Below are 15697 nucleotides of genomic sequence, written 5' to 3'. Positions count from 1 at the left end.
ATATAGTTACCTCCTGCATAATGGTGAGGTTTTGCCGTAATGTAATTAACTCCTCCTCTACTTCCTTTTTCAATTCAGCCCTCTCTGCCATCACTTTTTCTTGCTCCTGAAAGATAGAAGAATGTCATACAATGCATAAACGTTAAACTCAATATATGTAAGCTAGAAAATCTTTCTATAATGATTTCTTCCTATCGTGGTTGAAATAGAATTTAATTCTTTTATCAGGAAATTGGAATCTTAATATTCATGGAAGAAGAATATGGTTTATAAGTAATAATTATTGAGACCAGAATGATTCTTTAGTGTGTACCCAAATCATTCTTTCATAATTACATCACCAGTATAGAACCACAGGGCATGTTTAAATCGTAAAATATGTCAACGTTCCGGAAATGATGACGGAATACAAATTACCCAGGACAGAAACGTTTAGAAAATTAATTTGTTTATGTTTAAGTTTGGGTGAAATGATGACTCAAAAAATAGATAATGTCAAACATTAATTATTGTATAAGAATAAATTTGATTATTGCTATCGTCACAGGTGGATAGTTAAAAGTAATTTCTCATTTGAAAGATTATTCGAAAGACATACATATAGCACAGCAACAAAACTACATAATACAGTTGTTCACACTTCTAAATCTCGTCAGTGATGCATAGGGCCTAAATTATGAACCTAGAATGAGACTGAGAGAAGTCCATTGTTATCGAAAGAAATGTCAAAATCTAGACTGGGAGGTAAACAGCCTCATATTTCAGTAAATTACGTAATGTTCATTTATCTAATAATTGTAGGGTACATCAAGTACATGGATCTATTCTTAACTGAATCATTCAATTTAATTATTGGAAAGACACTTACTTGTATTGGAATTTCTAAAACCAATAATGATAAACGGATGTTTGATTATATGGTATAACCATTAAAAGGGGTAAAGATAATTTCAATATGTTAAAAAAGTTTTTTTTTTTTTTTTAAATTTTTTATCTGTTTTTATGGAAAACACTAGCATGACAATGTTTTACAACAACTCAATTTGTTACAATAACATTTGCATTTGTAACATATTGACATATTGGTATATCCAATCAAATACGTCTCATTTTTTACAAATGTTATTATGACAAATTTGGTTGTTGTAACAAAATGGCACGCTACAAAACACTGTAATAAAACTCTTTGTCTCATGTTAAAGAATATCGCAGTGTTCTCATCTTAAATGGAGGAGCAAATATGTTGTACATTTCAGCACAACAAACAAGGCTGTTTTCATCCAGGCAAAGTGCTTGATATTGAAATGTGTAAAGTATTAAACTGTCGCGACATTTTGTGCGCAAACACATAAAAATAACTATATATTTAGCCCGATATTAAACATTAAGAATATAAATGAGTTGGAGTTATTGTACTCGGTCGTTTATAGTCGAACATGACTCATAACGACTATCACCATATGTTGTATGCTTATCTGCCCACATTTGCAGCTTAATAAACACTAAACTTATAATAACTGCAAGTACAGGTCCTGATGCAGACAAGTATAACGTGAAGGACAAGAATTGATAAAATAAGAAAGATGCTGAATTTTCTGGAATACATATTGAAATGCACTCAGTTTTTGCAATCAAAATTCTTTTCTCAATACCACGCACAAGACCGGGGCGGGGCTTTATTAGAGTGGAAACAGCTGATAATATTCATATAAAAGACGTGAGTAGAATAACAAAGGATTATATGGTGGAATTGTGAATATCAGATCAATGATGGTTCATTCACGCGGAAAGGAATGTAAAAGGATTCTGCATGGTATGACTGATGTGATATATAAAAATATCTATTGCATACAAACAACAATATCCATGAAATACTTTTCATAATGATACATTTTAAACGTTTTAAAATAAAAAAAGAAAATAAATAAAAACGAAATGACATGTAAATGATAATATATAACTTGCAACAAATATTTGAATAGTTAAGATTTTTGGTTAAAACATCTTCAATCAGCAAAACATACTAGTATCCGGATAATGATGAATGCAACGATTTCTGTACACACTAAACCTTCAACATACCTTTTGTCTTATTTTCTCTTCCATTTTCTTCATTTCTTTTTCCATTTCCTCTTCCAAATGTCTGAGATGTTTCTCGTGTTGGTCCTTCTCCCTAGAGTGGACATAATTAAATATATCAAACCTTAACGAACAACAAGAAATACACTCTCTACCTAGTAATTTCCTGCCTGGCGCGCTTCCAGCACAGTGTGTTGAAAGACTAGATCATTCATTTTTCATATTATTCCAGTACTGTGACGGGAAATGGCCTATTTAAATCGTATTTCTGAAACAAAGGACCGGACAGTAGATACATGTAAATGTCAGGATGATTTTGTAATCACAAAAACAACAAATGTCATATCAATCAATTTTAACAGCGAGTTGGGAAGTTTTATACTTACAAGCTATCATTTCTATATATACAAAAGTAATCATAATTTGTAATGCTTCAATATGTTTTAAAACACATTACGTTATATTCATACTCGTTTCCAAATAAATGAATGCAAATAACTTTAAAAACACAGCATTCGAAACAAAGCATCAGGTACTATTTACATTAACCCTTTTAAAAATCCCGCCACTCAAATGTACTTTCAGTTAACCCATTTCGCTGTTATCGTGTCTGTGTGCACACATACGGAACAGCTGCTAGCTACCTTCAGTCGTCATCGGATGACAAAAAATGTTCCAAAACGATTTTATTATTATTATTATGTAAATATGCTAAAATCAGGGCATTTCGAATTTCTCTTTCGTTTTTATTGAATAGGACATTATTAATGACTAATATTATACAGCTATCGAAAGTGTACCTTCCTACGAAATGTATCGGGCCGGAGTACCAAGTGCGAAATAATTATGTAAACATTAACGATTAATATCAACGAATTGACAATTGCATATCATACAGAAGTATTGATTTGAACCTTAAATGAGTGAAAATGCTTTATACAGCATTCTGAATTATGTTTGTAATGGAAAAAAGTTTGGTTTTGATAAAGATGTTGAAATACATATGCTGAAACTTCGTTTAACATTGTACCTTCCTACGAAATGTATCGGGCCGGAGTACCAAGTGACGAGATTGTGATTTGGTCATGGAGCAAGCGAGTCAGGTGGAGTTGTCAGGTGTAACGTTTTGTAATTGCAAACATATTGGTGGAATCGTACGAAAGCATGAGAAAAAACAAAATGAGGAAAATTCTGGCAAGGAATCTTTTGGGTTCAAACACACATCACGATAGAGCCGTGCAGCATAGGTTCAGCACTCGATGATATCTCGCAAATGACTAACGCTATCGTATAACAATATATGTTGCAGTAATGAGATACAATGATATCACCCAGGAACATTATCTGATACGATAATAACGAATACTGACCGACAGGGCAAATTCTATTTCACATGAAATCAGGTACCCAAAGCCATGTGACAATAGGATATTTGTTGACGTTATGATACTTTTGGGGAAATTAATGTTGAATTTGATTATGTGTTTTTTAGCTATTTGTAATATATTGGTATTTTTCATTGGCATATAAAATATCTATTTTTATAAAACGGTGCACCATTGCTATAAATTGTATCTTTTTGCCGAAAACATCTGGAAATGAAGCTATTAGAGTTGGATAGTTTCACAAAGGAGGTGCGAAATAATTATGTAAACATTAACGATTAATATCAACGAATTGACAATTGCATATCATACAGAAGTATTGATTTGAACCTTAAATGAGTGAAAATGCTTTATACAGCATTCTGAATTATGTTTGTAATGGAAAAAAGTTTGGTTTTGATAAAGATGTTGAAATACATATGCTGAAACTTCGTTTAACATTGAAAATAAAACACGAAAAGGTTAAAAGGATGTACCTTCGGAAGCTCTTCTCCAGACGTTCGTTCTCAACCTTGTATCCTCGAACATCTTTAATGACTCCGAGGATAATAGACTCAAAGTTTTCGAGGAGTTCCGGGTTGTCGCTTGCATGAAGGTGTTGGTACAATTCACAGACTTGTTCCTGACTGGTAAACAAGAATAATATAACATATAGGCAATGGTTATGTTGCATGTAGCATGGCGGTGAAAGAGGATGATTGTCTTGGAGTAATTTTTGACAAATCATTTACTATAAAATAATATAATATGATGTAACATACCCAACATTTCATTTTTTAAACTCTGAAATACGCATGTTTGCATACATCTTCATAATCCTTCATAACGCTTCGTGATTGAAATATCGTTTAAGTGGAAATATAGAAATAAATATATATAAATTATTGCATTTCTTTTGGGGAAAATGATTGTGTTTATATTGTTGCTCAAATTTCGACGACTGACATCGCTTTCTTGAAGACGATTAAGATAAATAAGGTAAAAGGTGGTAAGACAAATCAATCAAGAAAATTACGTCAATATCTTTAAAAGTGTTTTGTTAAGGATAAGGATAATGTCAATGATTATATTAAAGACAAACAACTAGTACATTTCAGTACAAATTTAGAAAATTGCGTCAATATCTTAAGATGTTATTTTTGTTAATGATAAGAATGATGTCAATGATTGTACATAAGACACACAACAAATAGAATTTAGTACAAATTTAGATTTAGATAGAGTGGAATCAAATTATAAGTAAAATGCACCATACAAATGTTTCGTCCTTCAAGGCCGCGTCAGCGATGCTAAGGCCGTGAATCTTAAAACTTCTTCTTAATACTGATTCTGAATCATATCTATATTTGAATGAATTCAATCGTGACATATGGGTTACGTAAATTATTTTCGACTGAAGGCCACTAGTTAGACACATGAATAACACCTTTCAATACATATTTAGAATTAGATACATTATATCCATGCAGAACAAGTGCAGTACTACAGATCAACATGTAGACAGTACAGTAATAGATGTTAATTTTGATATGGAATCTCTAGTCTATATGACAACTTTTCAGATAAATATCATAATGTCGTTTATGATGGATATAAATGCCATGTTCAATTATTTCAAATATTTTTCCAACCGTACACATATGCTGCTATTTTGACCGATGTGCTTTTGTATGAAAGTTTGAAGTAATGCAAATGGTACGGAAATGGAAATATGTATTGTAAATGCTGAATGTAAACAGTAATATCCTTATGATGTGAATCTGTTTCAATGAAGTGTAGACAAACTTTTGCTAACTCGGTCCTTCAGCAGACACAGAGACTGACTTTTCTACAGATGTCCATTGAATACTGCAGAGGTTCAGTTTTATCAGCTGTATATCTATGTTTAGTAATATAAAAAAACCAATAAAATATCAACATGTTAACAAAATTATACTGTAAACATGTATGTGTGTGGTAGGTGTGTCTGTCAAGGACATGACTGTAATATTCCGGGTTTGTAAACATGACTTTATGCAATTACCATATTGATACATTGTGTATATATGTTAATATGTGTTTATTCATAGTAAAATTTGAATAAACTGTGAAATAATGAAGAACATATGTATGCAAGCTGTTCATATTGTTGCAATCGTATATGTTAAATCAGCATGGCCTTGACAAACCAATACATATTTATTTCTAAACTACAACGCCTTGTAACGTTTGTGATATTCGTATATATATGTTGTATATTTTCTACGTTTAACTTAATAACAAACTAGTTTTTTTATACAAACACGTGACAATTGTAATTGGAGCAGTATATCAAGTAAAAATACAGACACATCTTTGTAAAACCTGTTTTGCGTTCATACACTTAACAGGTTTACATTGTATAGCGATAATCAAGACGCTTTTATCGAAATATGATATTTCTAAATAAAACATTGAAATTTTGTATAAAGATGGTGACAGTAGCACAACACTTGCAAATTTCTGATTTTTTTTTTTTATCTCGATATGTTTTCTTTCAAAACATGGTGCACTATCAGGTAAACGGAGTTTGTAAAAAAATTGCTTAGGTAGACATTCTAACTGCAGTTTGTTCTTGTCCTTGAGATCCGAAAACTACTATCCCTTTCATTGACGTAATGAGCGCAACATAAATGCCTGATAAAACAGAATTCAAACAAGATCAATAGTTAGCAGGATCAATAATGTGATATTACTACGATCATACCTTGATATGCATAACGCTTGTAATTGTTTAAGGATGCGTTACCTAACTCCAATGGTGTCAATATTATCATATTATTAAAAGACGGATTTGCAAATTAAAACTGTTACAAGGGGGTGGTGTTGGAGGATTGTTACATATACAACAGTACTTATGCAAAGCGCTAGCATAAATTCACTTAATGAAAAGTATATTGTTATTTATCTCGTAAACACATATATACAAGTCGACGAGTATTCATAAACTCACCATTTAGCAAGCTGGGGTGAAAAAAGTCTGGCAGATTTGGGTAAATATTGTTTACTTAGATTAAGCTTTAGAGAATCATTATTATACATATCATGTGTAGGTATTTATATACCTCATTCATAAAACTGTTGGTGTAGGTTTGTTGGATAATCCTTATAATCCGGACTAAGGGAAACGACATTCTGCCACATCGGCAATTCTTATTCCAACAATCAATGGTAAATCATTCACAATATTTTTCTATTTATGAGATAATAACTGCTATCTGCTTAAGTGTATCTTTGTTAAAAATAAAATGGTCAAATAGTCCCGGAGTTCATTATATTTGATTGAGATAATGTTTAATTAAAGTGTGAATCATTATCACAAATTTCTTGTCTAAGGGTTAAGTCTGACTACTTGAGGTTTGTTTTCAGAACGATAGTGCAGGGCTGTATAAGTACTGAAAGAAAACATCAAAGCGTTCCAATGAAATGTCATGATTTTGACATGTCTTGATGTCATGACAATTCATTTGGTCATAATATACTGAAATGATGTTAGCAGTCCTTATTGTCATAAAAATACCAGGACAGCACTGAAAGAAAAATCATCTGGACTCTAAACTGTCTCTACAGCAGAGAAATCCGTTTTTGGTCGAAAAAGCACTTCAAACTAAGGCGTCACAAGCCTACGAGTGTATAACAATCATGTTCTTAAGTACATATTGATAAATGAAAAGATACATACAAACATAAATAAATTCAGGAAAAGCCGATATTTGGCATATGTTTCTTTTCTTCATATTTTTGCCCTCTTTAACGATTTTTTGTAGGAATTATTGTAATATTTGGAATATTTGTAAAACATATAGACATGCAGATGTGTGGAATGTCAGTATGTATCGAAGTTTTCATTCTGAGCTGACGTCACACAAATAGTCCAGAAAAGAACACCGTTACTATCTATATCATATAAAGAAATGTTCTGTTTATTATGTTTAAAATAGTGGCCAAATCAAATCAAACTCTTGTTGCTTCTGGCAAGTATGTTTATCACAGAAATCACAATCTTTTATTTTAGTTTATGTTCAGTTGTTGATATATTTATATGATCACTGATTGAATGTCCGATGAGGTTTAACAGCTGACGTAGACTGAGATAATAATTTCATCGTCCGATAATACATGTCCATTCTCTTCGGTCAATTTCCCGATGATCATAGAAGCGTGCGAAGACTGACTATAGCATAGTATTTAGGGTAGCCTGTCACAATGTCGTTACGACTTGTCCCAGGGCTATGAGCTCTTATTGAAGCAAATATACATACTCTTGATAAATAGATGCTTACGTTATAGGGAATTTACCAACTCACGTTTAAAATACATGTAATGTTCAAAATTGATATACAACCATCGAACAGTATAACACAACATTTTATGATATTGAACATTAGATATGCTGAATACATTTAAGCATTACTCTATGGCGTTTAAAAACTGGTATATTTGTATTGATTTTTTGTTTATTTTGTACATTGGCTTTAGATATTCTACACCACGTGAGTATTGGTAAATAACGTGTAATTGTGATCGTCCAACTACTATCCTGAGTGATATCTTATAGAATAAACAGTGTTTTGATTGTATTTTATTTACAAATAGAAAAGTCATTGTCACATTGTACACATGAACAGTCAAGCCCCCTGGTATGGTGACATCGAGTGAATGTGTCGTCACGCAATAAGGGACGGAATTTGATGTTAGGAGTAATGTAAGAGGGTAAAGTAATTGTAGGTGTTGTCAAGGACAAAGTAATTTAAGTCACAAAAGGAAATAACAAACAACGGGAAAGGGATTTAGAAATCCTTACCTGGCTGATCCTACCCCTCGTTAGGGATGAGTATGGGTGGTCATTGGAGCAGAGAGGGAAAACTATCAGGGTTCAGAGTACAACATACGTGTCACTCCGAGTTTCTCATTTTATTTTTAATTACAGATAACCGCGGTATGTGTGCCTAGGCAAGGTGACTATCAAAAAACTTTTGTGTCATTGTGTAGATATTTACTTATCTATTTATAGATCACGAATTCATTTTCTGATAGGATAAAAAACTAATTCATCTATGTTTTGACGTATGTTTCTGAAAGCTGATAAAGATAGCTTTGCGGAGGTTGTATTATACACATACTGAAGAGGGTATTAAATGAATTAATGTTCTTTTTAGACATTACACATACTAACGTTACAGACTAAAAGCATCCGGGTATGTTGTGTCAGTATACTTGTTTACACATGTATGTTCAGCTGGAAAAATATAGATAAAAATGTAGAGTACAGCACGCCATTATTATTTGTACATTGTATTTGACATATTCAAAACAAGATACATTGTATGATATAATAATTATTTATCCCAGGTAGATCTGATTAAGGATCGGATCAACATGTTTATTTTTTGGAATGTATTTCGTCTCCACACAACGTTCTTTGAAAAGATATGTTATAACTGAAGGTCCATGTAGGCTACATACGTATTGTTGTAAGTGTTGCTACTTATAAGCCCTTTCTAAAATCTACATCCTTTAAATCTCAAGTATGTTTACATTGTAAATAATGATTAACTTAGTACATATACCAGCTCTCTGACACAATGACGTTGTATGGGGCTGTCCAAACACTTAAAGGCTAGTGGAAGCAAACAATGGATCTAGATTAATTGGTTATGCAAACTAGATTGGTTATACCAGATGTATAAGGGTTTGCTATATCTGAAGTTACAGTATTGTAATAACTTATGATCGTTTTCTTAAATGTGAGTTATGTTAAAAAGTACAATGATAAAATGACCCTCAACATCTTCACTCTAGTCTTCATGTCCAATACAATAAATCATACTCTTTTACGATCTCTGCAAAACCGTTTACTGATTAGTAGGTCAGAGGTGACGACTTGGTGTCTTTCAAATTGATTGCTTTGTCGCTTACCTTTGTTCATTCATATGCCATATTCTGAAACAGCAACAAGCATGATAGCATATGTCACTATATTGATAAAGAATGAAATACGTGGTATTCTTATGTAACCAACCTCTGCTCTGAAAGTCCATCGAAGGTGCTAGCCACATCGGTCATAGAATCCAGTCGTATTCGTGATGAATGAGGTGACCGCGGAGATCTTGTGGACAAATGACCAGAGTTATAGCCAGATAGATCCAGGGAAAGATCTTTCTTTCGGATTTTTCCATCGTCATCACTATCCACTGCCGAGAACACGATATCCAGTTCTGCGGCTGACAGATTCAATCGTTCAGAAAGTGATTCTTTCGTAAACGTCTCATCCTCAGATTTCCCTGATAAAGTTTTGCAAAGACGAGGAAGGCGACGATGGATGGGAGGAGTCACATTAGGATCTCCCATTGAGACGGGGTATTCATCTGCATTCTCATCCATATGTCAGGGTTTGTCATCTTAGAGTCACTAATATGGCATATTGTTTAGTTAACATTTCTTAATTATGCTTATTGTTATTAATACCCGGTCAAATATCCCACACAGTTTAAAGTCCAGTTTACCTAGTTATAGATATCTAAAGCAAAAGCAAAAGTACCTATGAATTGGTTTGTAAAAATACAGGTAATAAGTGTTAAATACTCCTACAACATTACATACATTGATGTTGAATTTAGATCACCTGGTTGGTTGTTTTAAATACTTCCTGTCCCGAGACGAATCCTTTTGTTACACTTAATCACACAGACAAAATATTGTGTCCTAGATTTAAGTAGAATCCACACATATATCAAGCTTGTGCATCACACATTGTAGAAACTTTACTGTCAGACCAAGTAGATAGTCCGGTCGCCATTACCGATAAGGTCTCTATTCTGTTTGCGATAAGCTCCAGGCTACAAGTTAAATTTGTCTGTTACACTTCGTGATAACATTCACTTTTCGGCAGGTGCTTTCTACATGATGAGTAGGCGTATTCAATAAACACCGGGCACAGTATCGGCTTGGTTTGTTTCCCTCGCCACGTTTCTAAACTGCGGGATATCCCTGGTCAAAACTGGGACGAAATAACCGTCTTATTTTACATACACACGCACGCCGGGTATGTAAGTAAGTCGTATACACATATATACGATATGCGAAAGCTACACAAAATAATCAGTGTCAATATTTGTATGTCTGTTTTTCTGTCACGCATGTCAAGTTTTTAAATTCAGGTGTATGCCCTAGAAAGATAGCCGAAACCACTGAACCATAACATCGTGATGTTAATATTTGTGTCGGATGTAAAGGAACGACAAAAGATAGAGTCGTGTATTTAACAGGTAATCATCTACTTATACTAAAATTTCCATGTTCTGCATGATCATGAGTACACTTAACACCCACAAAACAGATTTATTGTCAGCTTAAGACACGTAATACAAATACCAAATCTACCTTCACACATTTCCAAAAAACCAATATCATATAATATAAAAAAAGAATGCATTAATATTTAAATTGTATTGGTAATTATAAAATTAGGATTTGTATATAGATATTTGATTTCTCGACCAATGAAGCTAACAAATCTTGTAAGAAATCATATAATTATCCCCTTTTAATACCTATTTGAATACACAGTTCGTACCTATGTATGATCTGGATAACATGACTTAAATGAATCCATTTAACTACCATGCAGTATTGACATTATGCAAGCGTGGCATATCGCTTTTTAATCTAATGCAATATGTTATTAGTTATGTATGTTTGTAAAACATTGGGCGAGATGTAAAGTCGGTGTTACTATGTATGAGGTTTTAAACGATAACCAATAAACACATAAACACGTTCTGCTAAGTTAATGTACCTGCTCATTACTAGTAGTTTTGATGCTTGCTATAAAGAATTCAATATATTGAACACATGTTTTCATGTGAATGTTAGGATGCAAATATGTAATGTCTTTGTCAGAAAAATAAAAACAAAATCCAAAATTCAGAATCTTGATTCAAACTCTGCTTGACGAAACAAGAGCAAACTACGAATCAACCACACGAGTCCCCAGGAAAAAAGTAAAGAGGGAATAAATTCAAGTGTAACGGAAGTGTAAACGTCTTCTGTTTCATCGACGACACCCACCATGTTCATCTGGTTCATTCAAGGAGGTAACGCACGTTCCCGATTGAGAATAACACAAAGAACAATGTAATCACCCTAAAGACAAACGAGATTCAAACTCGTCCAACTTATATCATATAAGGGAAACGAATATCTCCACATGGAATCATTAAGACGACCGTAAAGTTCCCCTACAATCAATAAAGTACCATTGCATTGGAGAACATATACTTATTATTCCCTATGTATACTACCACACCCATCCTCGATACTTCAGGGGTTACGACATCTTTTCTCTGCAGCTGAAAAAGTTCATGGTAAAAATTGAGTTTCCATGTGCAACGCATTATGGATAAAATGAAAGACTAGTTTGATCCTTTGGTGTACCTCAATCAAATCGCATAACGGTATCTTGTGATGGCTATGAAGTTTGGTGTAGCTCCTTTGTGATCGTGAAAGGAACGTATCAGTCTGATTGGTCAGTTATTTCACCTGAAGGAATTAAGATGGAGACAGTCACAGTGTTCCTCCGCTTTTCAAATAAGAAAACTAATAAGCTAGCAAGTGAAGATTAATTTCCATTGAAGAATGCTATATACAATCTGTATTGACATGCTTGGAGTTCGAACACAGAATACACATCATCACACCCACGACCAGTCTGCACCATGCGGCTTAAGGAAAACAATACAACAGCAATACACAGCCCGACCGACATCTGTCGACTGTTGTGTCACAGTGATTTATAAGAAAGGAAGCCGAACGTGTTATTTTCGTCACGATGAAAGATGAAAAGACCGCTATAAAACTGACTTTAGAAATAAACATGCGTATCAAGTTCATAGTGCATGATAAGCTCTGGTATAGAAGAAGATTTTCTTTTAAAACAAGATTAAAACATTCCAGCAGATTTAGTTTCCGATGGCAGAGGTGACATAAATTCCCCTTGTTGTTTGACGAGTTATTTGGCTGCTATTTTTCACCTTTCTCATTTAGATATACCTAGGATGAACAAGTACGAAAGAATTCTCCGTCTTATTCTCTTCTTTTTTAGTCAGCTACGTTATCATAAATGTAAGCCTATTAAAATACTGGTTAAATGAAAGGCAACATATAGTAGAGAGCTTGTTGATATTATTAATACTCGTCATTATTTCACGTTTTAATTCATCCGAATAGTGGATTGCATGGTGCAATTTAATTCATCGTTGGGTTCTGCTGTAGCTAACTCTAAATCATCAGAGGGTGATATTCTTTTGTGTGACAATTGTACAATCTTCAGGGTAAAAATGTAATACGAAATGTGAAATGACCGTATTAGGATCCTGTTGAGATTTCCGATAATAATGTTCAGCTGGTGTCAAACAAATGCTGATAACTATACCGTAAGACACGAACTCATTGTTATGGAAACAATGTATCAGCTATTGCTGCTATTTTTATGTCTCTTATCTACCTAACATAAGTTATAGTTTCATTTCCAGATGACATCGAATCGATATCATTGTATAGTATGCGCGGGATGTGTCTGTATTGTTCATTTAGGGTTTAATCAATATAAGTCACAATGACCTAGATTTAAACATAACGATGTATGTCGGTTAACGGGATAACAGAAAGAATTATATTACATAATTGTTAGTCATGATGAATATCGACTTTTGAGTGGTATGTTATAAAGGCTGGGGAATAAAGCTAACTCTAGTTTGTCAGTCACAAAGCGTCACCTGTATGTCACGTTTCAACTCACTCGGAAAGTGGTACTGTTCTGCATACAAACATACGTTCTTTTAAAAATAATCGAATATATGAACATTGTGAAATTAATTGAATGGTTTGGCTAGAGCATCTCCCTGTCTAGATTTTGATATTTAATCGATCATTTTTCATTTTCAGCAGTCGCCTGTTACGTTTTAAAAAATGAAAAACTTAGTGTCACTGACGAGACATAGAAGGATGAAACAGCAGTATAATGTAGCTCTATTCATAATTTGTATACTATATTGAAATATAACTCTAAATTGGTATTGGGAGGTACTCGTGACTCTTGTCTATTTTTTACAATCATTAGAAATATCTTTTGTTCTGAAAAGGAAATAGTATCCTGGTATTTTGGGTTAAAATCATGATATACATAATGATACATGAAAACTATTTTGATAAAATGATAGTGAAGATTCCTGAAAGAATAAATTATCAGTAGAATGTTAAAAATAAATTTCAAAAGAAATGCCATAGTTAAATTCAGGTACACACACTTCTTGTAATGTCTTTTATCAAACCAAAACTTTCCAAATAAATGTGATTTTTCATGAACGCTTTGCTATCAGTGAAATATAAAAGAGTTATTCCCTAAAAAAGCTGTTACATGGTGCTCTGGGAAGCGAAAATTATGCATGAATATTATAATATGAATATCAGTCACGTTTATCAACTACGAAACAGTTTCGAGGAATATATAACCGAAGTCCTTATACCACAACAAATAAGAACATTATGTGTGACATTTGATGACTACAACGTTACTTTCATCAGATCACTGGTGTTTGCCTCGTTCGTCAAAAGGCATACTAAAATCAAGATGAATACAGTTAACATAGCGAAATGACCCAATTTCGGGAAAGTTGTGATTGCAACTACATAGTTCAAGATATCTCGCAGGGAATGGTCTAAATCGGCAAATAAATGGTTGTTCTGAAATTGGGTATGATTCACTGTATATCATGTCGTAAAAGGTTTTCCAAACACTGTTAATGTCAAAATTCAGTTAGTCAAAGACTCATCTGACAGCGAATTCCGACACCGAATAACTCTAAATTGCCTTCAAAAACACCCCATGGTAATTTGCTTCAGTGACTTACTTGTGGGCTACTTCTACCCCATACGTTCTAATGACAGCTCAGATTTTAAAATGCCTGGTACACAATCTTACTGAGGCCCTTAACGGGATACTGAGTCCGTTTAGTTTCAAATCGTCAGAGTATTATACATTTGACTACTGACACGCTTTTCCCCTGACATTCCTTAGAATAAAAGATTATACAGTTCTTCGAAAATAAGATAACGCACACATGCGTAAAAAAAGAAGCAAAATTGTTTTTAGCGGTCATAGAAAAGAAGTACAAGTGAATAATATTTTTAATGCAAATTTAGAATTAGATATCGTGGAGTCAAACAACAGCCAAAATAATATCTCGAAGAAACATTGAAATGGCGTTTGCTACTACATGATTTGACATGCATATGGAAAATGAAAGCATTTTAATGCTTGACAGAATCATATCATGATAATGTTAGCGGGACGAAAGAATATTAAGTCTTGATACACAAACAACAACTAAATGTATTCATGTTTCATGTAAAAGTAACTACACATAACGGGTCCAACACGAGTGTGAAAAAAAAACATTTTATTGGTATTCTGGCTTTTGAGTTTTCACTTCTCACGACTGTTGTTATTAGCAACATGCATCATTAAGGGTAAACTAATGTTAAGTAATTGAATTCTTAGAGAAAATATTGATACATGTATAACTGCTCACAGCTATTATCCATGAAAAAGGCAAATATATAGTGCAAGCTGTCAACTCCAGTATGCATTAGCATTAGTAGCATGTAAGAATTAACTTTAATGAAAAGAGCATGTACTTACCAAGAGAGTGCCTTTAGACCTTCATCCAAGGGACCAACAAAGTCGTCCAGGATACCATCCTGACTGGATGTCCTCCGCTTCTTTACCTGTCTAACACAGTCTTTGTAACTCCTTCGGAACTCGGGAACAGTGATCTTGCCATCTTTATTTTTATCCAACAAGCTGAACAAATCATCAAGTTCGGACGGCGCCAAATCGGGAAAAGCAACGCCAAGTTCCGATTTGTCAATATAACCAGAACAGTCAGTATCCAACACCAGGAAGAGATCGTCAGCTGAACAGTCGTCCATAGTTCGATCTCACAGATGATAAACACTATTTGATATATCTATCTTTATACGAATAAATTGTCCTTTATGGTATAACAGTCATCATTTTGGACACATAGTTGGTGTTTCTGAAAAAAAAAATGGGACAAGTTCAAAACATTTTGAGCTAAATTCTTTTCTATAATTTGATATAATAAAGACGGTTTGCTCTGATTTTGACTATTCAAATATTGTACAATGTCATT

The 15697-nt window shown here is 33.4% G+C and overlaps 1 protein-coding gene across 1 annotated transcript in view; it reads right to left on the bottom strand.

Annotated features, from left to right (window-relative positions):
• The window catches only part of LOC132553784 (ras and EF-hand domain-containing protein homolog), a 28392-nt gene extending 12919 nt beyond the window's left edge, over positions 1–15473 (bottom strand). Inside the window, 4 exon segments of the mRNA XM_060218063.1 lie at positions 11–106; positions 2083–2173; positions 3941–4090; positions 15184–15473. Coding sequence (XP_060074046.1) covers positions 11–106; positions 2083–2173; positions 3941–4090; positions 15184–15473 — 627 coding nt within the window.
• Positions 15474–15697: the final 224 nt, after the last annotated feature.

Source organism: Ylistrum balloti, unplaced genomic scaffold (genome assembly GCF_031769215.1).
Source record: "Ylistrum balloti isolate Yb309-2 unplaced genomic scaffold, AGI_CSIRO_Ybal_v1 Utg370354, whole genome shotgun sequence".
Lineage (NCBI taxonomy): Eukaryota > Metazoa > Mollusca > Bivalvia > Pectinida > Pectinidae > Ylistrum > Ylistrum balloti.
The sequence above is the reverse complement of the archived record's forward strand: the minus strand, read 5'-3'. Positions and strand labels throughout refer to the sequence as shown.